We start from the raw sequence: 24,805 nt of genomic DNA on the forward strand, positions 1-24,805 counted from the left end.
TAAATTTACATTGTCCCCGATAATTTCCACGATTAAAGTCAACTGAAAAAAATATATATATTATAAACTTTCCACATTTTTTATACACAATACAATTAAAAATATCAAGACTGATTTTAGGCTTTTTATTAACCTACACGAATAACTTGAACCAAATACACCGATCTATGTATGGTACGTGAGTGTTAACTTAGATTATTTATTATATAATAAGTTATTACTTATAAATTATATTATTACTTATAACATTGAAAAAAGTGTAAAATTTTCTACAAACATTTTCCACCACATTACACTTCTATTGCCCTAAAATTATTTTGTTATTGAATTTGCATAAATGTAATACGCATTAATGATAATTCTCCTAAAACATTTTACTAGATTATAAAAATTAGAACCATTTATATAAGCCAGAAGATACCACTTGTAGGTGTTTCTAATAATAATCCTACAAAAATATTTGCATTTTTAATTGCATTTATATTTCTTTTTTCGTATTTTATAATAATTATATATGACAGAGCAGTGACACTTGTATGTTATTTAGTACAAAATATATCGAGTTCGAACCATGGTATCGGTGGACTTATTATTTTGCATTGTTTTTTTTTCTTATTTTTACTGATTAATTCTCTAACCTAATCTAACCTATATATACAAATGTTTGGTTTTTAGTTTTTTGGTTTTTTTTTAGTACGGTGTTGCATCCTCTTCAACCAGAATCGTGTATCGTAGGTAACTAAATTACTATATATGCAATGATTGACTTCAAATTTAACACATCCATTATTATATATAATATTGATCAGGCACAGTCGAAATCTACTACACATGCACACAGCAAACTAGCACAGAACAATTCTCTGTGTTTATTTATTATATTATATTACATATAGGTAACTTCTATATATTTTTTTTATCCAATAGGTTAATAAATCATTTACTATATTGAGACGTTGACTTTTTACATTTTGTGTTTACTGTAATCTACAAGTATAGATATAAATGCGTGTTTACATCTTTTGACTTGAATCATAATTAATAAAAAAACAATAAATTTCACCAATGTTATTTAAAATATTTTTTACAAATAAAAAACCTGGTCTATTTGTATATTTTATTTTTTTTTTTTTCCGGTTGTCCACACAACTCCCCACAACTTAGCAAAATTTGGAATTTAATTCTAAAAAAAAATGTTACTAAAAAATAAAAATAAATTATAGATACCTATAATTACAACCATTATCTTTAATGTTTTTGCCAAGTTCAATACCTACTATAAGTTATTTTTTGTAAGTTTTGAAGCTCGGTTTAGTTTAAATTATCTAATCAATCAAAAATGTATAATGTACCTAATATATGTTTACCTACCTAATTTAAGTTTTTAACCTATAACTCATAAGGTATATAGTTATGAAAAGTATACGTATTTCTATAATATAAGATACATTTTTATAAACGTACTAATTTCTTAAATTATAATATTATAATCTTATAGTTAATAAATTAACAAAAAAATGTCTAAAGTGAAGTTAGTTATAAAATTAATAGGTACCTACCGGCTACCATTTTAAATTTACGTGGAAATAAATTATGCACTATAATAAATAATAATTAAAGTTGTTAAAATGTAACCTACCAGTATAATTGATAACAGTAGGTAGTCGGTTAATAGAGGAATGGTTCCGAGTGTATTCGTGTGCAGTCGTGATGTAAGATCTGCGGGCAGACCTAGTAATGAAATTCTGTACGTTCTTCTAAAAATAAATATAATTATTTTACAATATGAGTATATACATATGTAAATTATAATCAGGAAAAAAATTATGGTACCAAAGTTTTACTTTATTGTATTCCTAAATACCTAATATGACATTAGGTATATTGTTTTATTACAGCTTATATTAGATTCTGACCTTAGCGATGAATGTAATGATTTTGTTTGTACAAAAACTTAAAAAATGTATTTGTATGCAAAATATAATTCCAAAATAAGCTTTGTGAAAGCATGAAACGTATTTGTTTTGTACTCTGCTATTTTTGTGACTGTGCAATTGTGCGAAATAAATATGCAAATGCTACAAGTCCCATACCCTATAATTAGTTATTAATCGATGTTTAATATTTAATTATAATTTAAAAACGAACTTGAAAATTTCACCAAATGTTTATATTTGCATTTCCCATAAAAAGTAAAAATTAAAAAATATTTTGAATCCTTCTTAGCTATTTCTTCTGTTCATTCTTACATGCTACACCAATGTAAATTATGTAAGGCATCATCAACGTTCTTAAGAAAAAACATTTTAGGAAAATCCACCAGAAAAGTAGGAAATATGGATGACAAAAATACAATAGTGGCGCCATATATCTGTCCAGAAAAAAATAATTTAGCTTAATGTTGCAGATTAAAACAATAATAGTGTATATATTATTGGTTGCCATTGGTTAATCGGGCATTTTTGTTGATTTGTATTATTATTTTTTGTCATTAAATATATATATTATATATAGGTATATATTATAAATTAATGTTTGTGTTTATATTAGACCTCTGGGAAGAAGATAGATTACTTTAAAAAGGGTTAAATTTGGTTTTTTTTATTCATCGGACTTTAGTACAGTTAGGTTACAGTTATATTAATTGATTATATTAATCCACCGTAGGTGGAATTAAGTAAAAACGACCAACTTGGTATAACTTTGATACTCTAGAGCTAAGTCATATTATACTTACGTACAAACAGCAGGGGGTCCGCAATCTACCGCAAGTAGATTGCCTACCTGATAATATACTGCTGAGAATCAGAATTTTTATTCTGGGCACAACGGAAAAGTTAAGATAAGTTTGTTACACCATACAACGAATATTAAATAACGAATTGAACAAAGTTTAAGCCATATAGAGTTGGTACATTTAACGGGCAACGAAATGCACGGGATCGTTTTTTTTGTAATAAAAATATATTTAACATTAATACCGCTAGAAACATTTCAATAGTTTACATTAACCGTTTTTTTATATTTACTTGCCGATCACATTAAACGAAAAAAATTGAATAAACAATTATACATATCATCGTCCGGAGGCAAAATAAACAACTAATCACGGGCGAAGCTGTGACGGGTCGGCTAGTTGTAGGATAATTTAAGACAGAATTTCTACTTTTATTTTTATGGATAGGAGATATCAATGAGGTTTTCCATTTATTTGGGAATATACTAGTATTAAGATATATTTTATAAATTAATATTAAATTTAAAACCAGTGTTAAGATAAAAGCACACAAAAGCACATTTATTTAAGAGGATGTCAGCGCACTATTTGTTTTCTCTCTCTGACCCACGCGCAATATAGACAAAACGCATTTGCGCAGAATCGTTTTTCTATGTTTTTAAGTAATTTTATAGTAAAATCACTCATTACAAAAAATATTGAGAGTAATATTTTAGTGGAATGACATATCGGTTTTTATATTTTATTGTTATTTGATTTTGTATTCGATTTTCAAAATAAACAAAAAAAGTTGTACATTGAAATTTTGTTTAGATCGTTTTGAAACAATATTTAGAGAAATCGACATGTCATTCTCTCAAAAATATAATTCTCCATCTTTTTGGTAATGAGTGATTTTACTCTAAGATTACTTAAAAACATAGAAAAAACGATTCTGTGCAAATGCATTTTGTCTATGTTGCGCGTGCAGGGCTAGAGAGAAAACAAATAGTGCGCTGACATCCTCTTAAGAAAACTGCAGAAATATAGTCAGTGACTACAGTACGCATCACGAAAACGTGCGGATGACCGCAGCGCGCCGTGTGTCGGTTTTTCAGTAAACCAGTGGGCCTCAATATTTGATCCATCACAGGTGCGCGCCACTGGCGCGACGGGTACTATACGTTTTAAAAAAAACAACTAACCTGCACCTTTAAATATGTCCCTGTCTTTTGTTGACTTTAATATCATTAAATACATATACATAATTTATTAATATAAAAATACGAGTTTTAAATTTTATATTTGGCGCGAAACAGTTTGGCCACCACCAACGAGAAATTGCCACTGGGCGCGCGGCGGTCATCCACACGTTTTTGTGATGCGTACTGTAGTGATGTTTTCAGGTTAATATTCCATAGTTCATTAAATATACCTATTTTTTTATGTTCATTGAAAAATTAGGGTCTAGGGTATTTATGGGATAATCAATATTAGGTAAATTTAATATATTTATATTATTTTGAGACGGCACAGTCACAGCGGACCGGCGTCCGGAATAACAACGCGTTCGGTTTCAGTATCACGTCTTATCCTTTATTTTCATAAAATATAATTTATATACAAACGGGGGGCTGCGAAGTTCACGGGTGCGACGGCCGGCCTAAATAGACGGACCGTCGCTGTGAGAGCTCGGTGCGACCGGCGAAAGCCTGGTACTATTTACAATAACGGGAATGTTTTGGCGATGTTGGCGTTTCACAATAAATGTGTGGGCGGGGTAGATATATCACTGCGCGTGGCTCGCGGGAAGTGGCTACAATGATATATCGTACCCGGGTTTTGACACAACTCGATCAATTGTTCAGTGGGGGGATGAGGGGAGGTACGTTAACTTCTAATCGATGAATCCAGTGGTGGCAATGGAGTCGGTGGCTGGTGTCGGTCGTAAACACTCACTGACTGCGGCGTTCCTGGTACCGTGCGTGGCAGGTGTCTTGGTATCGTCGGCGTATATGCAAACGGTTAGTCGTGCACTACGTCGGTTACTACTGGCTGCCCTGGTACTTCGGGCGTGCTGGTGGATCGCAGTTAACACTCTGGGCGTGTCGCGGGGTCCTGGATCGGCTTGTGATGGGTTACGGCGGACTCTTGACGTCGGGCTGTATGTGGTGGTTGTCGTCAGCGGGCGGCGTCGAATGACTTAGGCGATTTGATCTTGTATCGAACTACGGCCAGTTCTTGTCGTTCTACTATTCTGCTGCTCCGTACGTTGTCGCTGGATCGTAGGCAGCCATTTCGTAAGGTCTTCAGGTCTTCGTTCCTTCTGGTTACTGTGATGTTGAAGGTATGAAAGTTGACGGAAGACTGATGCAGTGTGCGAGATTACGTCCAGTATATATAGTGCTTACCGCACCGTGCGTGTGCGGTTGTGTTTGTGTTCGGTACGAAAAGTGACTTTGTCACCTTGCTTTGGGGTTGTGTGTGCGGGGTTGGCGTCGTTCGCTTCGTTAAAGTCTCACTACATGTAGCTCTCGGAATTATATGTGTGGGACTACTTGGGGCCCTGTAATAAGGGTTCGAAGTCGTCCTAGTCATTTGTGCGGTCGTATTGCACTGCGAATGGTGGTCCTGAAAAGGACCGTTTTTGTATTGTTTGCTGGTGTACTGTTACAATTTGTATCAGAAAAATATGATTTGAATAAGTTAACATTATCATTCGAGTCATCGGGTTCTTTTTCTAGGAAAGGTATTAAGTAAGATAAATAAGAATTAATTTTTTCAGTATTAAAAAGTTATTGAGAGTAGAGGAAATGTGGATTTTTATTGACATTACTGTGAGATGATTGAAGTTCAGGTTTATTAAAATTTAAAGTTCAGAAATAATAAATAATATATAATTTTAAGTGTTTTGTATATATGTTATTTCTAAAGACTATTTAAAGTGTGTCATTTTATGGTGTTTTAAGGATTTATTCGCAGAAAAAGATTTATTACAAATATCACATTTATATGGCTTTACACCGGTATGGGTCATTTTATGCTTCGTTAAATCTGGTGGTAGAGCAAAACTCTTACCACAGATATCACAATTATATGGCCTTTCACCGGTATGTCTCCTTGTATGCTTTGTTAAAGCACTTTTTTGGTTAAAAGCCTGGTTACATATATCACATTTATATGGCTTTACACCTGTATGGATCCTTTTATGCTTTGTTAAATCTGGTGATTGAGCAAAACTCTTACCACAGATATCACAATTATATGGCTTTACACCGGTATGCGTTCTTGTATGCTTTGTTAAATCACCTGATGAAACAAACCCCTTGTCACAGATGTCACAACTATATGGCTTTTCACCGGTATGTATCCTTGTATGCGTTGTTAAAGTACTTTTTTGGAAAAAAGCTTGATTACAGATATCACATTTAAATGGCTTGACTCCGGTATGTGTCTTAGTATGCTTTGCTAAACTAGATGTTCCGGAAAACTGTTTATTACAGATATCACATTTAGATCGGTTTTCTCCGGTATGTCTCTTTGTATGCGTTCTTAGATTACTTGATTGAGAAAATAATCGATCACAGATATTACATTGATATGGTTTTTCGCCGGTATGCGTCCTAGAATGTATTCTTAAATGAGATTTTCTAGAAAACCTTGTACCACAGATATCACATGTATACGGTTTTTCTCTAGTATGTGTCATTTTATGTTTTCTTAAAGATGATTTCAAAGAAAAAGGTCTATCACATATATCACATTTATACGGCTTTTCACCGGTATGTGTCCTCGTATGTTTTGTTAAACTAGATGTTTCAAAAAACCTTTTATCACAGATATTACATTTATATGGCTTTTCGTCATTATCCGTCTTCATATGCGTTCTCATATGAGTTTTTAAATGTATTTTCTGAGAACAAGCTTTATCACAAATAGCACATTTATAAGGCTTTTTGCCGGTATGCCTCTTTTTATGTACCATTAAATAACATTTCTGCGAAAAAGCTTTTTTACAGATATCGCATTTATAAGGCTTCACCCCGGTATGTGCCTGCGTATGCTTTTTTAAACTTCTAGCTTCAGAAAACAGTTTATTACAGATATCACATTTATACGGTTTTTTTCCGGAATGTGTCCTTATATGCTTTGATAGACTACTTGATTGAGAAAACGCTTTTTTGCAGATATCACATTTATATGGTCTTTCGCCGGTATGTACCCTTATATGTATCAATAAATTATTTTTTTGAAGAAAAGCTCGATTACAGATATCGCATTTATATTCCTTTAGATCGGTATGCGTCCTAGTATGCTTTGTTAAGTATGATTTCAGAGAAAAAGTTCGATCACAGATAGCACATTTATAAGGCTTTTTGTCTATATGTGTTCTTGTATGCTTTGTTAAATCACCTGATGAAACAAACCCTTTATCACAGATACTATATGTAGAAGGTTTGTCTCCGACATGTATTTTTGTATGCACAGTTGAATTGGATGCTGTAAACATTTTATCACGGTTATCAGTCAATGGATTTTTCCTTCGGCAGTTAGATGTCGTGTCCAAATTCATACCAGTAATAAATTCTGAAGAGTTGCTTTCGTTTAAAACTGTTGTCCCTTCAAATTCATAACAGTCAATAAAATCTATTTCTGATTTAATTTCGATATCAACTGTGCTTCTTTCTTCTTCAGTTTTAGTTCTAAAAAAAAATAAAATAAGGTATTTTAAATATGTTAAATAAAGGAAAATAAATGTTTGAGCTCAAAACCGATTTATATATTCAAAATATTACATCAAACTTACATCTTGACTAAAAATGTTATATATTTATAACATTAAATGGATATATTTATTTATCTCTACCTATCGAATATGTTCAAATACAATAAATACAAGAGAACATATAATATAAATTACAATATGATATAATTTTTTTTGTGTATTTGTACACGGTAAATAGACTTATATGAAGTTGGCCCCCACCATGACCAGTGTCTTTGAAAGTTATGTTCTCATTTTGTAAATAGTTTGCAAATAATTGGTAATTGGTTTTCAGAATTTGCAAATAAATTCCCTGACCGGTAAAAAACAATAATTAAGAATTTTTATCAAATACTAGATGATCCCGTGCACTTTGTCGCCCGGCAACCAATAATTATTATTATAATAGTTTCAAACCTCGTGGCAACTATTTATAAACAATAATTTCCATCGAAAATCTCAAAATAATATATGAATGGTTGCCATAGTAATATGGACACACAGACATACATTCATATATATACTCTGTTCAAAATAAAAGGTCCATTTCTCCATTTTTTTAAACTAGCCTGGGAATTTATTTGAAAATTCTGAAAACCGATTTGCAAATGTTTGTAAATTATTTACAAAGTGTTGGTAGCATCTTGAAACCACTAGATACATATAGGGGGGGGGGACATCGTGAAGTTGGCCTCCTTTTCTTATTTTATCATACCAATATAGGGAATTTATTAGCAAATTCTAAAAACCAATTTCCAAAATGAGAACATAACTTTCAAAGAAATAGGTCATGGCGGGGGAGCAATTTTACACACGTGATAAATAGGTAGTCAAAATAATAATTTGATTTTCAACTTAGGCCATTCGATACCGAGATTTCTGTTTTTGTCTAACACACGCGCGACATAGGATTTTAGACGGATTCTTTGCCAAACATAACAATTGATCTAATGAAGCGATAAGAATTCTGAAAACAGTTTTGAATTTTTCGTCAAGTATACTTGAAATTGACTTTCTTACAATTTTGTTTTTTTTTGATTTTAACATTTCTAAAAATTGAAATAAGACAATTTTAGATTCTGAGTGAAACGATGAATGTATTGATTTTACAATAATGTGTGTTTTTTTTTTTATTTTTTTTTTTATTTTTGTGTCTGTGTACACGATAAGTAGTCGAAATAATGCTTCGATTTTCGACTTCAGTATCTTGTTCGATGGGAAAGTGAATATCGTTGGTGCATTGGGGAGGTCAAAATTTAATTTCCCAGTAGTTTTCAAAAGCGATGTGAAAAACAAAAGAAAAATTAAGGAAAAACGGGAATTTTTACGCAAAATCGATTTTTAACAAAATCGATTTTGGTTATTGGTGTAACTCTAAAACAAATGACCGTAGATGCATGAAATTTTCACTGGTTGTTTATATTTGCATTTTCTATACACAATACAATTTTGAAAATATTTTGACTCTTTCTGAGCTGTTTACGGCCATTGTCAGTTTTCAATTTTTTTAGTTTTTTTTTCTATAAATATCAATAAAATTTTATCTGTTGAATAAAAAAGCTTGAAAATTTAATAGAAGGCTCCTAGGTTATTGTTTCAAAGGCAGATGAAAAAAATTAAAAATCCTTAGTCACAGTTTTTATTTATAAGCATTTAAAGTTCAAATTTTGACAAAATACGGAAAAATCACGAAAAATAGCAAATTATTTTGAGTTGAGAATTCATAAAAATTTTTCTGTTTAAATCTAAGATTTGAAAATGTAATATAAGATTACTCATAAGTTTGTCTACCTTTATCAAAAAAAAAAATGTCTAGAAGAAACTTAAATTAAATTTTTATGAGCGTCTGAAATTTATATTTTTACAACATTTGATATTTACTCGATTTCTCATGTAACAATTTTCTTATTTTATTGTAATTAAAAAACGAATGACTGTAGATACTTGAAAATTTCACTGAATGTTTATATTAGCATTTTCTATACACCATAAAATGTTGAAAATATTTTGACTCTTTTTGAGCTGTTTACGGACATTGTCAGTTTTCAATTTTTTTAGTTTTTTTTTCTATAAATATCAATAAATTTTTATTTGTTGGGTAAAAATGCGTGAAAATTTAATATAAGGCTCCTGATATATCGTTCTAATAGCAGTTGAAAAATATTAAAAATACATAGGCACAATTTTTTTTTATAAGCATTTAAAGTTCAAATTTTGACAACATTTATCAAATTTATAATTTATTAATTATTTTGTGGTTAAAAATGTATAAAAATGTTTAACTTTTATGGGTAAAGATTGAAAATTTAAAACAAGGCTCCGAGTAAATAGGTTATATATAAATTACTTTATTCACAATAATATCATCAAATATACTTGGTAAAATCATAGGCTGACTGACCGTTTTCGCTCAGAATCGTTTTTCTTATACAATGATATTATATCATTGAATTCAAATTTAACACCATCCATTACAGTGACCCACTTGTAACCTACTGTACAGCAGAGCGACATCCACTTATCCACCTTTTTTAAATACTCTTTTTTTAGTATAACGTTTTTAGGAGTTTGGGGGATAATATCAAACATTTGGGAAAGTCAATTTCAAATAGACTTGACAACAAATTCAAATCTGTTTTCAAAATTCTTATCGCTTGATTAGATAAATTGATTTGTTTGGCAAAAAACACGTCTACAATGAGCGCGTGAGTTAGACAAAGACAAAGTCTACAAATTATTATATGGCAATATTTATATTAATTAATAAACAAAAATATTAGTAGTTTATTTTTGAAAATATATCAACTGCATTATCTATAAATCAATTTTACCTGATTCATCACTTTAGCCTATACTATATTACTCTTACATAGGTATACAATATATTTACAAATTAATATTGTCTTAAATTATAATATATTTTTTTTTTCTTGCCTGCTTAAAGCTAACGGCTCAAGTTTTGTCTATTTATTAAACATACCAGAAATTATTTTCGATTCTTGAGCAGTTTGCGGTAATTTTATATTTTTAGCCGCACCACTCATTTATTTTTTTTAAGTCATACTTCATCCAAATTAAAAGATTAATGTAAACACACGTCACGAAAAAAAATAAATTTTAATTTAATTTAGGTACTTAATTAAATTAACACAATACACAGAATAGTTAAATTATTATACACGACTGTCACAAGTTAACTGAAGTCCCTGATCAATGATAATTAATAAGAGTGCCAATCGGTTGTTGTTTTTAGAATTTGTATTAATTTTAGATTTTAGAAATTAAACTATACGAGATTATGATACTAATTATTATTATTGTTGTGCATACAACAATATTAATATGTTCATTTTCCTTCACAAAACACACTCACACAAACAAACATACATAAATACATATCCATACATACAATGCCCGCATACGTCTAAATATAAATATATTCCAACTATCAATTTGTAAAAATGTATCATTGTGACAATAATTTCTTAGTACATCCTATAATATTTTCTGAAAATATTATAAAATAGGCATATTTTTGCGCTAATAAAATATAATAATAGTAAAACGGCAACAACTGGACACCGGCCAATCGGGCCACTTTTAAAATCAGACAGGGGAAATGCTCACCTTGCCAACCCCCCCCCCCCCCAAATGACGCCACTGTTTAAGTTTTTTGAAATCAGTGTGTTCCAATTATCATAAAAAGTAGTATTTTGACTAAAATATTATAGCTCACATCAACAATGATTTTTATTATTAACTAAATTATTTTAGTGTTACTAACTCTGTAATACGAATAATGCCCCATGCTCCTTTAGCTTAGTAGTACTGAAGTAGACCCGGGAGAGTTAACAATCGCCCATTTCAATAACTGATAAAATTTTGATTATTTAAAACTGTTTATAGGCATATTAATATTACGATTTTTTCCAAGTTGTTAATAAAAAATTGTTTGCTCGATTTTTATAAAATTTAAAAATGTTGAGAGTAAAATCAAACTAATATCTTTATAAGCGTCTGAATATTGCAAATTATTTTGAATAATAAATTCATAAAATTTTTAAATTTATATCTAATATTCAAAAATGTAATATTACTAAATATCTCATAAGTATATCTTTAACAAAAAAATTAATTTACAGGAAAGTTTTTTTCATGGAACAATTTTCTTATTTTGGTGCAATTAAAAAACAATTAAACGCTTATATAATTTAATCTTTCACCAAAAATCTATGATTCTATAAACCATACAATTTACATCATTAAATTCCTAAACATTACCAATATTATTAAAAAATTGTAAACTCTGTAAATAACAATTGTTAAAAAAACTATTATTTCATAAATGTACATCTAACTTTAAGAAACATATATGTAACTTTCCCAGGCTAATAACCTTTGCTGTTAAAGCCTTATCCTTTAAATAAAAAACAAAAAATGTACATCAAAATATGTTGACTTTTTTGAGCTATTTTTAGGAATAAGAAAAAATATATTATTATAATATTATTTTGACAAAATCACAAAAATTCCAAATTTTTGTTTAGTTAATGATCACTAACCTAAAGGATTTAAAATTCCAAAAGAAAATTTCTCATGAACATATATGTAAGCCAAAAATCTATAAAATTCAGAAGCAGACATTCTTAAACCGTTATATTCATTACTAAGACGAGAAAAAAATGGCAAGCATATAATAACATAAAGATTATCTTAAGTCCTGTGTTAGCACATTATGACCAAAAACTTCCCATAAAACTCACGGTCGACTCCTCGGCATAAGCACTAGGTGCAATCATATCGCACACTTATCCTGACCACTCAGAAAGATAAATTGCATATGCATCACGAGTATTATCAGACAATGAATGCAAATTTCCACAAATCGAAAAAGAAGGTCTAGCCTTAATTTTTGGCGTTTAAAATTTTACGATTATTTATACTGTAGAAAATTTACATTAGTTACAGATCACAAACCGTTAATCCACATATTTGGAGAAAAAAAAGGAATACCAATTTATGCGGCAAATCGCTTACAACGTTGGGCATACGTTCTTTCTTCATTTGATTTTGAAATTAAGTATATAAAAAGAAAATAGAAGAAAATACTGCTGATTTTTTATCACGCATTAAAACAGACCAACGTAACAATAACATTAATGAATATGATGACGCTCACATTAATTGTATTCACGAACAGTCACCATTCCCGCTAGACTGGCACAAAATTAAAATTGAAACGAAAATAGATCCAATTACACGCTACAAAAACAGGTTGATAGAGTAATGACTTTTCAATAAATTCCGAATTAAACTCGCAATTTTTTAATAAATGTTCAACATCATTACACCATTTGAATACATTTTTATTGATGTATAGAAATACTGTACACTCAACTAAAAATGAAATGCCAGCAAAACTTATGATTGGCCGCTCAACACGTACTATTTTTGATTTATTAATCCCAAACACGAATGAGTATTTTTAGTTATTAATAACCAAATTACACAAATAAAAAATTCTGAAAAAAGAGATGTTAATGTAAAAGAGAGTGATATGGTATTAGTTAAAGATAAACGAAATAAAAATGAAAATTAGCAAAAAGGAAAAATAACAGAAAACACTCATTAGTCATACTAGATGAAGGTTCTGAATGGATAGGGCACACAATCAAAAACTGATCACACTGATCTAGCCTAACCTGACCACATAATCAAATAAACAACTCACTGTCCCCTGCAACCAGCATGATAAATTCACCAAATATTAATTCTACTAAATCTGAACCAACACATAATATCACATCGATTGATACACAAACAACTCCTAGACCCTCCAGAACAGGCACGGCGCCAAGGGGTGGCATGGTGGGGCTCTAGCCCCCCCCCCCCTGAAAATATGTACGATATAATAAAGTCATAATACATTATTTTTAAATAAGAGCCACATCAAAGAATTTATGAAATATTCCTTTTTAGTTTTTAAAAATGTTTAATTTATGAAATACTTTTGTATTTTCGAAAACTTGTGTATTAAGTTTTTTCCGTTATAAAAACTGATATAAATATGTAATAATATTAATATTTTATACGGGCGTGCGACGCGGCGTATCAATGCGTCAACATGCAACGCCTGACTTACAGTCTATTTTTAAATAGGTAGAAAATAAATAGTAATATTATTAAAATTAGATTATTTCATTAGATAATACTATGATTGTATATTTGTTATATTATGCAACCGATTATAATTGTGTTTTATTTTTAAAGCGTTTGGGACATTTTATTAGATTATTACATGACGTAATTTTAGAATTATTTATTATGTTTATATTCGATACGTATACGCGTACACACTACACAGTGTATACTGAATAAGAAATCAGTGTATTTGAGTGTCGTGTACTCGTGTGCGTCAACGTTAATTCGTCGTGTGTTCTTCAAAAACATTGTTTTTGTTTGATTTATATTACTTATATCTAATTCTAATATGAGTAAAGACAGTAGAAAAGTGAGAAAAATTGATTAGTTTTTTGAACCAAGTTCATATGCAATAAAGGCAGAGACAGAAACCACAACAAATGAAAAACTTAAAGTCGATAATGCAACAGAAAATGAAGAATGGGAAGTACAAAGCAATTATGACAGTAGTGTTGGTACTGATGATCATTCATCAGATTCAGATGATTGTCAACAGTTAAACGATCTACAAGAAATAAAAAACCTTGATCCAGAACACTTATATCAAAAACAGGTAACTGAGATTCAAATAGAAAACGTATCTAAAATAGGACCTAGTGATATAACACATATAGTTAGTGATCAACCAACACGACCAATTTTAAAAAATTACCCACAATCCAAGTTTGGAAAAGAATGTAGACAATTTCGTCCCGAATGGTTTAAATCATATCCTTGGCTTGAATACAGTGTATTACATAATACTTGTTATTGTTTTCCTTGTAGATTTTTTTCTTCTGAGTCTGATAATTCACCGTTTTATAAAATTGGATTTAAAAATTGGAAAAAAGCTCTTGACAAAAATGCAGGAATAAAAGGTTATAATAAATCATGTATACATAAAACTTGCATGATGAAGTGGGAAGGGTATAATAACTCTAAAAAAACAAAATCAATTTTGTCAACATTAAATGAGAAAAATATATCTTTAGTTAAAGAAAATCGATACTACATATCAGTTATAGCAGAAATATTATTATTCACAGCTTGTCAAAATATTGCCCAACGTGGTGATGATGAAGGTTTTGCCTTAACAGGGGAAATTTTTTAGAACTTCTTGAACTTTGTGCTAGGAGAGATACAAGATTTAAAGCTAAAAATGATGTTTTACCAAAAAATGCAAAATATACTCATCTTACTATTCAAAATGATTAATTTTATGTAATGAGTAAATTAGTTTTAGGAACTATTGCAAAAGAAGTTAAAGAAGCCAAATATTTTGCTATTCTTGCAGATGAGACAAAAGACACCAGCAAAACTGAGCAGTTATCTATTATGGTTCGTTATTATCATAATAATACTATGAATGAAAGATTTTTAGGGTATGTACCTTGTAATGAATTAAATGCAAAGGCACTTTTTAACTACATAAATAAAACACTAACAGACTGTGGAATAGATATAAAAAAACTGTATAGCTCAAACGTATGACGGCGCGATGAGTGGAAAACAAAACATGGTTAGATCAATTTTTCAACAGCATGTTCCTCAAGAGCTCTACACACACTGTTTTAACCATAGATTAAATTTAGTGATAGTTGATGTATGTAAAAATATACCTGAAATAGAAACATTTATTGCCCTCCTTCAACAATTGTACAACTTTGTTAGTAGGTCAACTGTTCATACTAAATTCATAGAACTTCAAAATAAATATTTACCAAAAAAAGGAAATATGGAACTTAAAAGGCTTTTTGAAACTAGATGGATATGTCAAATTTCTACTTGCATCGCTGTGAAAAAAACATTTCCAGTGATATTACTTATATTACATCAAATAAGCTTAGAAACCAAAAATGAAAAACAAATGGAGGCTAAATCACTATTATTTCACATTAATTTTGAATTTATATTTTGTCTCTACTTATTTTGTGATACATTTAGTGAGATACAAATTGTGTCAAATTATTTACAAAAACCAGATTCAGATTTGGGTTCTAGCTGTCTACTAGTAGAATCATTAATTAATTATCTAATGGATTTAAGAAATACACCAAACAAATTTGAAGATCTTTTGAAAGAAGTTGAATTATGTGCACAAAAAAAATAACATTCAACTCCCTAATAAAACAGTTAAAGAAACAAGGTTCCGCAAACTTCCTAAACAATTTTCTTCATATCTAACTGAAGTAGCAACTTCAAAATATTAGTAATTAGTAATTATAACGATATAAAGACAATGATATTTTTTCCAGTCCTTGATCGAATGGTTAATGAACTCAATAGAAGATTTTCAGACAATAATGAAATTTTAACAGGTATCAGTTCCCTCAACCCAAAAAGTGACTCATTTTTTTAAACTTATCAAATATTAAACCGTTAGCAGAACATTATAAGTTAGATATAGAAAGCTTAGAATCAGTTGAAACTAGTTACAAAAGTTATCAAACAACATGAAGTTGAAAACAATATTCAGATAAAAAATATACTTGATTTAATGCAATTACTTGAAAAATATAAATTAGCTTTTTCTGAAATGTATATACTCTGTACTATATCCATAATCATTCCACCATCTAGTGCTGGGGTTGAAAGAACTTTCTCCAGTTTGAGACAAATTAAAAATTACATGAGAAATAAAATGACTAACAAGAGGTTTACAAATATAGTAATTTTATCTATAGAAAAAAAAAATTGCCAAGAACTTAGATTTAGAAGTTGTTGTTGATAAATTTGCAGCTATTCACAAAAACAGAAGAATATTATTAACTTAAATTAATGTTTGTTGTATACAGTTAAAAATATTTTTAGTTTACTTATTATTTTAAATATGTTTATGTTTAATTAACACAATACTATTGTGTAAGGAGTTGGTACTCGTAGTTACCTACTTATATTAGTTTAGTAATAAGCATGACAAATATCTCATTTAAAATAATTAAATAATTTATTCAATTATCTTATTTTGTTATTTTTATCATCTTATTTGTCATGGTAATTAGTTCACATATTACTTGATAATTAATAAAAAAGGATTTCTTAAAGTATCTATGTTTTAATGTATATATATGAACTATTTTAACCTCCAAAATTCAACAAAAAATATAAAGTACCTACTTCAATACATACACTACTGTGCAAATACCAATTTAAAAATGTATTGAATTAAAAATTTAAAATGTACTAGTTAAATATAAGGTAGGTAATTAAAAGTTTTTATTTAAAACAAATTGTATTCCTACTGATATCAGTGCAATTGTATACATTTTTGTTAACTTTTTCAATATTATAAGATTTTCAATCATTTACTGTATGACAGATATTGTATAAAAATTTAGCTTATTTAATATATTTGTCACAACTAAAAAAATTGAGGAATAAATTAAATTTATTATTTGTCTAATGAGGAAAAAATTTACTACAATTTCAATAAAATGTGTATTGAAATTTGTAAAATAAGAAAAAATCTTTTATTTATTTATTATTACCTTTATTGAGTACTAATTACTTGATGAAAATAAACAAATAAACGTATCCCAAATCATTGCATTAAAGATGATTGAAACAGTATTCAAAAAAAGTTAAAACAATTTTAGCCCATGTAAAAAAAATATTTGCCCCATTCTGCCCACCCTGGAAAAAAATTCTAGTGCCGTGCCTGCTCCAGGATAAGAAAGCCCCCTCAAGGATATTCTCCTTCCAATTATAAATTATGAATAACGCATTTGCAGATAAAAATAATAATTATAGTTTATTATTTAATGATTATAGCTTATTTTAAAATATATATATTAGGTACAGGGGCGGAGTGGGAACAAAATTCAGGCCGGGAGATTGAAATTTATCCAGGCCAGTAGGCCATCCACAATTCACCAATTAAATCACCAAAAAAAATGTTTCTCGCAACGCTCCAACTATATATTTATATTTACCTATTTCAATAGAATTATATAAATACATTTAATTTTATTTATAATAATATTTATACTTTTAATTTTATAAAACTATACAAGTATTTCAATCACTATTTTGCTATTTTGTTTAACTTCTAATGCAGTGGTGTAGCCAGGGGGGTCTCTATTTTGAGTGATTGTCGTTTAGGCACATCGCACATGGACCTAAAAGCCAACATGTTAGGGTAGACACAACGTTTGAAAACATAGAATTAAAGGTATTTTATAATTTTACCTGGTAAATCAGTCTACTTAGAGAACGTTTGAGTAAACATAATACATATACTGAAATACTAAATATTACTGAAGTTTTTGAAACCCGTCATGGTAAAAACTAAAAAGTGCATTATAATTGGTAATTTTAAATGTTATGAATTTAAAATAAACAAATACGAGCACAACATTTTTTGTTGTGCCAACTAAACATAACTGTAACAATATTTTTTTTTCTTCAATATTTAATAACAAAAATAAAATAATAAATTTATTACATATGTTTATCCTAAAACAGCATTTGGATCACAAAATAGATCTTTTTGTTCCAAATATTTCAAGGAGTATAACTGGCTTGAATATAGCATAGAGAAAGATGCTATTTTTTGATTTCCTTGCAGAATGTTTTCAACAAGTTCTGGTCATGTAGAAGATGTTTTCAAAACAACAGGTTTCAATAATTGGTAAAAGGCAAGCTTAACCATTTTAAATACACTGATTTACATTAATAGATCATAATTGTTTAATATTATCTTTAAAATGTATTATATAATAATATGTACCTATTTCTATTATTATAGTTGAGTGGAACTAGAGATTCAAAAACAGGAAAAACAAAATTTAAATTGCATGAAATTTCTCACCACCACTTGACTGCCATTTTAAGCTGACCATCTTATAAAAACTCAGAAAAAAATGGTGATGTTATATTGTTATAGCAAAGATGTCTACTGCTCTTCAAAAAGAAATACAAACAAATAAAATGTACATTAAATGTTTAATTGATATTGTTTTATATCTTGGCAGACAAGGTATAGCGTTTAGAGGACACCGTGAAGATGAGACATCAGTTAATAAGGGTACTTAATATATTATTTAAAATGTACCTTAAAATTATTTAATTGAATTTCATTGTTAAAGTTTGTTGTTTTTTTTTTTTTGTTCTAGGTAATTTTAAAGAAAGTGTGAATTTTTATCAAAACATAAACCAGAGTTTTGCAATGTATATAAAAATACCTTATTGAACCATACAAGTTGGAGTATACAAAATGAACTGATACAGACGTATGCTGCAAATGTTAAATCTACCATTATACAAAAAATTATAGATTGTGGAATGTTCAGTATCTCGTGTGATGAGGCTCGGTAAATAATAAATACAATCTTGGAAGTAAAAATTGAATATTTAATAATATGTTTATGTATATTTAATAAGTTTTCTACACTTACTAGGTCTCACAAACAAAAGCAATTAAGTATTTGCGTAAGATATCCCCATAGAATGAACATCTGTGAACGATTTTTAGGATTTGTTGACGTATCAGAAAAGTAAACTGCAGACGCTTTGGTTTTAAAATTAGTTGAATTTTTAAATACATCTAAATTAGATAAAATTCCCATCATAGGACAGGCATATATGGAGCAAATGTCATGTCAAGTCACATAGGAGGTGTTCAAGCAAAATTGAAAATAGTTCACCCTCCAGCCCAATGTGCAGTGTATGTACAATGTACATTGTATGGCACATAAGATTAATTTAGTAGTTATTGATATGTGCAAGCACTTAAAGGTAAAATTCATAATTAATATTTTATCTACCTATTATTCTGATTTGTATTTATATATATTTTTTTTAAGGATGCTAGAAACTTATTTAATGCTTTGGAGGCACTCTATGTTCATTTCTCTCATCCAACAAGAAATGTGAAGCTTACTGATTTACAACTTAAATTGAATATGAAAAAGACAACACTCTCTCAGTTAAGTGACACTCGTTGGATTTGCCGCTATAAAAGCTGTGGAGCAGTGATAAACAATTTTAATGCCATAGCTCAAGTTTTAAATGATGAAATTGATGATCAACAAAGTAAATGTGTTGCCCAAGCAATTGGTATGTTATGAAAAATATTAAATAACCATTGGTTTCATATAATGCAACTGATTTTATTGTGCTATTTCTTTTAAGTATTATTTCTACAATATCAAATTTTTAATTTGTAGCCTATTTATTCATTCTTCATGATATTCTAAAAGTTGTTAATATATTAAGTATTCAACTTCAGTCAAAATCAGCAACACTTGGAAATTCTGCAAATTTAATAGAAGGAGTAATTGATACATTACAAAGTTATCGTTCTTCTATTCACTAAAGTGAACTGTGGGAAAAAATGGTTGTATTTTCAAAAGACAATGAAATTGAAATTAATGTTCCTTTTCAAGGTACCTAGAGTAAATTTTTATCCACTGGCAGTATATTATATTATACTGTTAATTAATTAAATATTTAAAATTCAATATGATAATATCTTTTTTTTATATTTAACTTAGGTGGCTTTAAAAGACAGAGAAGGGAGTCCACTAATCTAAAAAATTTGTGGTTATGTCATCAACTTCCGCTGAAAATAATCACCAAAGTGATAATACAAGTACCACTACATTAGAACCAAAAGAATATTTGAAGATACATGCTTTTTATTCAGTAATAGATACAATAATATGTCAAATGAAAGAAAGATTTTTTGAAGAAAGCATTCAAATTGCGACGTGTGTAGATAACTTGTTAAAATTAGACTTTGAGGGATCATTATTACTTATAACTCAATACAAGGTTTTTTTTTTATATAATTAATATTTTTCAAGTACCTATATCATTCAAAAATTGTATATTTGTATTTTAATTTACAGAATTTGTTTGAAGTCATCCCTAATGATTTGAAATGTGAGATGACTGTTTTTAAAAATATGATAAAAGGAGTTCCTAACTATTTAACCATAAAAAAAAAAATATCTGAAGATATGTTTCCAAATCTTTTTAAAATTATTCAATTGGCTATCACTCTTCGGGTCAGTTCGGCTACTTGCGAACGGTCATTTTCTGTAATGAGAAGAATTAATAATTATCTCAGGTCTACTATGTCACAGGAATGGTTTTCGAAATTGGCAATACTTAATATTGAGAGAGATATTATTGTTGACACCGAAATTATTTAAAATACATTTGCTAAAAAAAAATATAAAAATAAGAATATAAAATGTAGAAAACTATATTAAATCTGTTATCTATACTTAAAAGTGAATTATTGTTTTATTATTTATTTTTAAATTTTAATTGCCTTCCAATTATTACATTTTTTATAGAGGGTAAAGGGTGGAAAAAAAGCTTCTGAGAGGCAGTGGTTGAAAAATTTATGTGAGGGGCTGAAGCCCCTCCCAATTTTTTTACTCTAATTGCACCTATGGGTGTTACATATTAAATAATGTTTATATATATATGGTGGGGGGATTGTCCTACCATACGCAACGTGTATGCCTCGCACGACACCCAGTTTACTTATGCTGTTTCTACAATAAACACGTTATAATCATTTATATCTATAAACTGCAATTATATTGATTAGTGATTAACGTTTAATCATAGCATTCATATTAATGCAACGACATAACAAACATCATGAAATATAGGAACTTGGTTATATAGGCTGACGGACTGTGAACACTGAAAATCATTTTTCAAATAGGTACAATCATTTTATCTTTGAAATCAAATTTAACATATTGTCCATTAGTGACCCAAATGATACTTTATGTACAACAGAGCAGGACCTACTTACCAAACCTTTTTATTTATTAATTTGTATAAACTATCTATTTATAGGTTAACCTATGTATTTTAAATTAAAATTTAAAATTTGTATTTAATCGATTTTTTTAAGTAGGTATACGAGTATGATCATTTTTTATTCACAAAATGACCTTTTCAAATACTAAGTTTTTGGAAAAAAATTAATCCAACCTACAGTCTAACAAATTAAAAATATAAAAATTGTATCATCAAAATTAACATTATACTGTGATGTAAATTTAATTCATACCCTTTTTGTAATAATTGAGTATCATTGTGATGGTCTGTTTCATCAATAATTTCCTCTTTAACTATCCCATTAAATACTTGACTATCAATATTTTCCTGTTTAATTATTCCACTTAATACTTGATCGACAATATTTTCTGGTTTAATAATTCTATTAAATACTTGATCATCACATCTAATAAGTGGGATTGACAACACTCTAGTACTGTGTATTATATCATTATACCTAAAAAAAAAAAAAAATCGATTTTTTTATTAATAGGTTACTAATTTAAAGATTAGATACTATGCACAAATATAATAATACATAAATTATCGAAACAACTAGTTTTATAAAATGAAATTCTTTCAAAATGTAGGTTCAAATTATATTTTGTAATGCTACACTAATCAATAAATATCAAATACATTAATTTGCTCACTTGGAATTTATAGCCCAATCATCAACTGTTGTTCTTAATGGTTCCATATTGAATTATATTCTCTTTATTGTTTGTTTTTCAATTAGATACTGTGAACATAAAACATTACAATTATAGGTTATTAAACTTGCCATTTGGTCATAAAAAAGGTTTGAGTAGGGTGTGCATTTCCATACATTTTTTTTAAAACTTCTATTGTAATTGAGTTATTTTTTAACTCAAAAGTAATGTAACTTTACAAGATAAAAAAAGTAACTTAAAAATAATTTAGTTACAATTTTGATAAGGAATTGGTAATGTAATTTAATAACCAAAAATAAGATACTTCTCCAACACCGGCTTTTAAATACATTAAACATAATAATTTTGAAAATATCTTGACTCTTTTTGAGCTGTTTACGGACATTTTTAGTTTTCAATTTTTTTAGTTTTTTTTCTATAAATATCAATAAAATTTTATTTGTTGGGTAAAAAGGCGTGAAAATCTTATCTAAGGCTCCTGATATATCGTTCTAATAGCAGTTGAAAATTATTAAAAATACATAAGCACAATTTTTTTTTATAAGTATTTAAAGTTCAAATTTTGACAAAATTTATCAAATTTATAGTTTAATAATTATTTTGTAGTTAAAAATGTATAAAATGTTCAACTTTTATGGCTAAGGATTGAAAATTTAAAACAAGGCTCCACGTAAATAGGTTATATATATATATTACTTTATTCAAAATAATATCATCAAATATACTTGGTAATATCATAGGCTGACTGACCGTTTTCGCTCAGAATCGTTTTTCTTATACAATGATATTATATCATTGAATTAAAATGTAACATTATCCATTACAGTGACCCACTTGTAACCTACTGTACAGCAGAGCGACATCCACTTACCCACCCTTTTTTTTTGGTTTCATTCAGGTGGGAACACTAAATAACGGGGTCTAGGGCACGTGTCTTGCTCGCCCTGACGTTTGCACTGGTAATAGTCGCAACACCTGGCTGGACCACATGCGACAAAACGGGAGATAGAATATAATATACCGTGGGAAATCCTCGGAGGTAGTAGATTTTGGGGAAACGGCAGTACAAATCGCATGGGACTAATAGAGTTTTTGCACTATATAGCATATAGGAGATCAAAATCAGCACATCCTCAGACATGATTCTGCATAGTACGGACGAGCACCTCCATGCTCTTGTTGGTTCACACTTTCTTTGACTATTTCAATTAACAATTTTTTTCGATACTTATAAAATATCCGAGCAATTGTATATTTCCTAATACACCAGCAATCTTTGTTGATTTAGAACTATAAACCTATACCTACTATATATACTAAATACTTATCGTCTATCGTCTATGCATTGTCTATGTATTCTTGTCTATGCTATAAAGTATAAACTATTGATATAATGATATGTGATGCATTTATTACAACTTACAAGGTACTTACTGTTCATTCACGCTGTATTATTTATTAGCTGATATTATTACTAGTCCAAAATACCATCAGATCATTCTCCAATAATCCGCACCATCGCTAATTATTACCAAAAGGCAGAACGTAAAAACAAGACAAAAATAAGTAAAATTATCTTTATGCTTTAACAGTACTGATGGCCGATTGCGTATGGGCGACGGGCGTCGGGCGATGTTTTATTTTAGTATTTTACACGAGATAATACTCCGAGTATTAGGTCTATGATTTTACCAGACAGAAATTAAAATGATTTATTTTTTGTACCAATTGCTTTACAGTTTAAAATTGTATACCTCACACAGAACACCCACTGAGACTGAATATAAGACTAAATACAGTATAAGACAGTATCATCACCATAGAAAAGAATACTAAATCACACATGTGGTCATCACAGAATATATGAAATTTTTTTTTTCTGTGGTATCATCATAGAACAACACCAGTATCATACAATCATGAAACAAAAATATCATATCCGTTTGTTAATTGTTAGGTTAGGTTAACCTTTACTCTATAGGTTAACCTAACCTAACAACAAATTACATTATCAATTTTCATTGATCAGCATTCAGCGGTCCGCCAAATTAAATTATATTTAAACTTTTATGTTTTTGTTCAATATTATATTCCGTACATAGTATATTGGATAATCCGATAATCACTAATGGCTATATTATAATACTCATAGATTGATTAATGTATTCTAATGGGCAAAATTTAATAAAGCATACTTCTTCTTCTTGTTCTTCTTTTCCAGCTTTAAAGGCCATTAAGGCCCATTCCTGCAAAACAAATCTTCCATCTATCTCTATTCAGAGCTGCTTCAAAAATATTGTCTATCCCAAGTTGGTTTAGTTCTTTTATATTCTTGTCCATCCATCTCTGTTTCGGTCTTCCAACCGGCCTCCTTCCTTGAGGAGTCCAGCTTAATACATCATTATTGCTATTGACTTACCCATTAACACATGTTCAAGCCAACTCAGTCTCTTGTGGCGTATTTCTGCTATTATGTCTGGTTTTCCGAATAGTTACTGCAGTTCGCTGTTAGACCTAACAGTATAACATAGGTAAAATCATACAATTAAAACTAAAAGCTAGGAATATTGTATCCAAGCTTATATATTTTATTCTAAGTAGCTAGGTATTTACATTATACTTCTTTTAAATAGATACAATATAGATAGATTATATCATAATCAG

At 29.0% G+C, this 24,805-nt stretch overlaps 2 protein-coding genes across 5 annotated transcripts; one reads left to right on the forward strand and one right to left on the reverse strand.

Moving 5' to 3' along the window:
- Positions 1–4,296: 4,296 nt before the first annotated feature.
- Positions 4,297–24,009, reverse strand: LOC132950207 (zinc finger protein 260-like). 3 transcript variants are annotated; one of them, XM_061021512.1, is made up of 5 exons: positions 23,576–24,009; positions 22,121–22,209; positions 21,700–21,924; positions 7,292–7,419; positions 4,297–7,216 (listed from the first exon to the last, which is right to left on the reverse strand). In XM_061021512.1, exons 2-5 carry the CDS (start codon positions 22,165–22,167, stop codon positions 5,652–5,654), a joined length of 1,965 nt encoding a protein of 654 aa, XP_060877495.1. In that variant the 5' UTR covers positions 22,168–22,209; positions 23,576–24,009; the 3' UTR covers positions 4,297–5,651. The 3 variants fall into 3 exon arrangements, with proteins under 3 accessions (XP_060877495.1, XP_060877493.1, XP_060877494.1); XM_061021510.1 differs by having other exon boundaries at positions 4,297–7,419; XM_061021511.1 differs by having other exon boundaries at positions 4,297–7,419; positions 23,565–24,009.
- On the forward strand, positions 13,636–21,123 carry LOC132950209 (52 kDa repressor of the inhibitor of the protein kinase-like). 2 transcript variants are annotated; one of them, XM_061021513.1, is made up of 10 exons: positions 13,636–14,235; positions 14,956–15,043; positions 18,126–18,687; positions 18,776–18,973; positions 19,061–19,156; positions 19,234–19,397; positions 19,466–19,718; positions 19,829–20,047; positions 20,156–20,435; positions 20,513–21,123. In XM_061021513.1, exons 9-10 carry the CDS (start codon positions 20,208–20,210, stop codon positions 20,816–20,818), a joined length of 534 nt encoding a protein of 177 aa, XP_060877496.1. In that variant the 5' UTR covers positions 13,636–14,235; positions 14,956–15,043; positions 18,126–18,687; positions 18,776–18,973; positions 19,061–19,156; positions 19,234–19,397; positions 19,466–19,718; positions 19,829–20,047; positions 20,156–20,207; the 3' UTR covers positions 20,819–21,123. The 2 variants fall into 2 exon arrangements, with proteins under 2 accessions (XP_060877496.1, XP_060877497.1); XM_061021514.1 differs by lacking the exons at positions 13,636–14,235; positions 14,956–15,043; positions 18,126–18,687; ... (1 more) ...; positions 19,061–19,156; positions 19,234–19,397 and having other exon boundaries at positions 19,417–19,718.
- Positions 24,010–24,805: the final 796 nt, after the last annotated feature.

Source organism: Metopolophium dirhodum, chromosome 8, assembly GCF_019925205.1.
Source record: "Metopolophium dirhodum isolate CAU chromosome 8, ASM1992520v1, whole genome shotgun sequence".
Lineage (NCBI taxonomy): Eukaryota > Metazoa > Arthropoda > Insecta > Hemiptera > Aphididae > Metopolophium > Metopolophium dirhodum.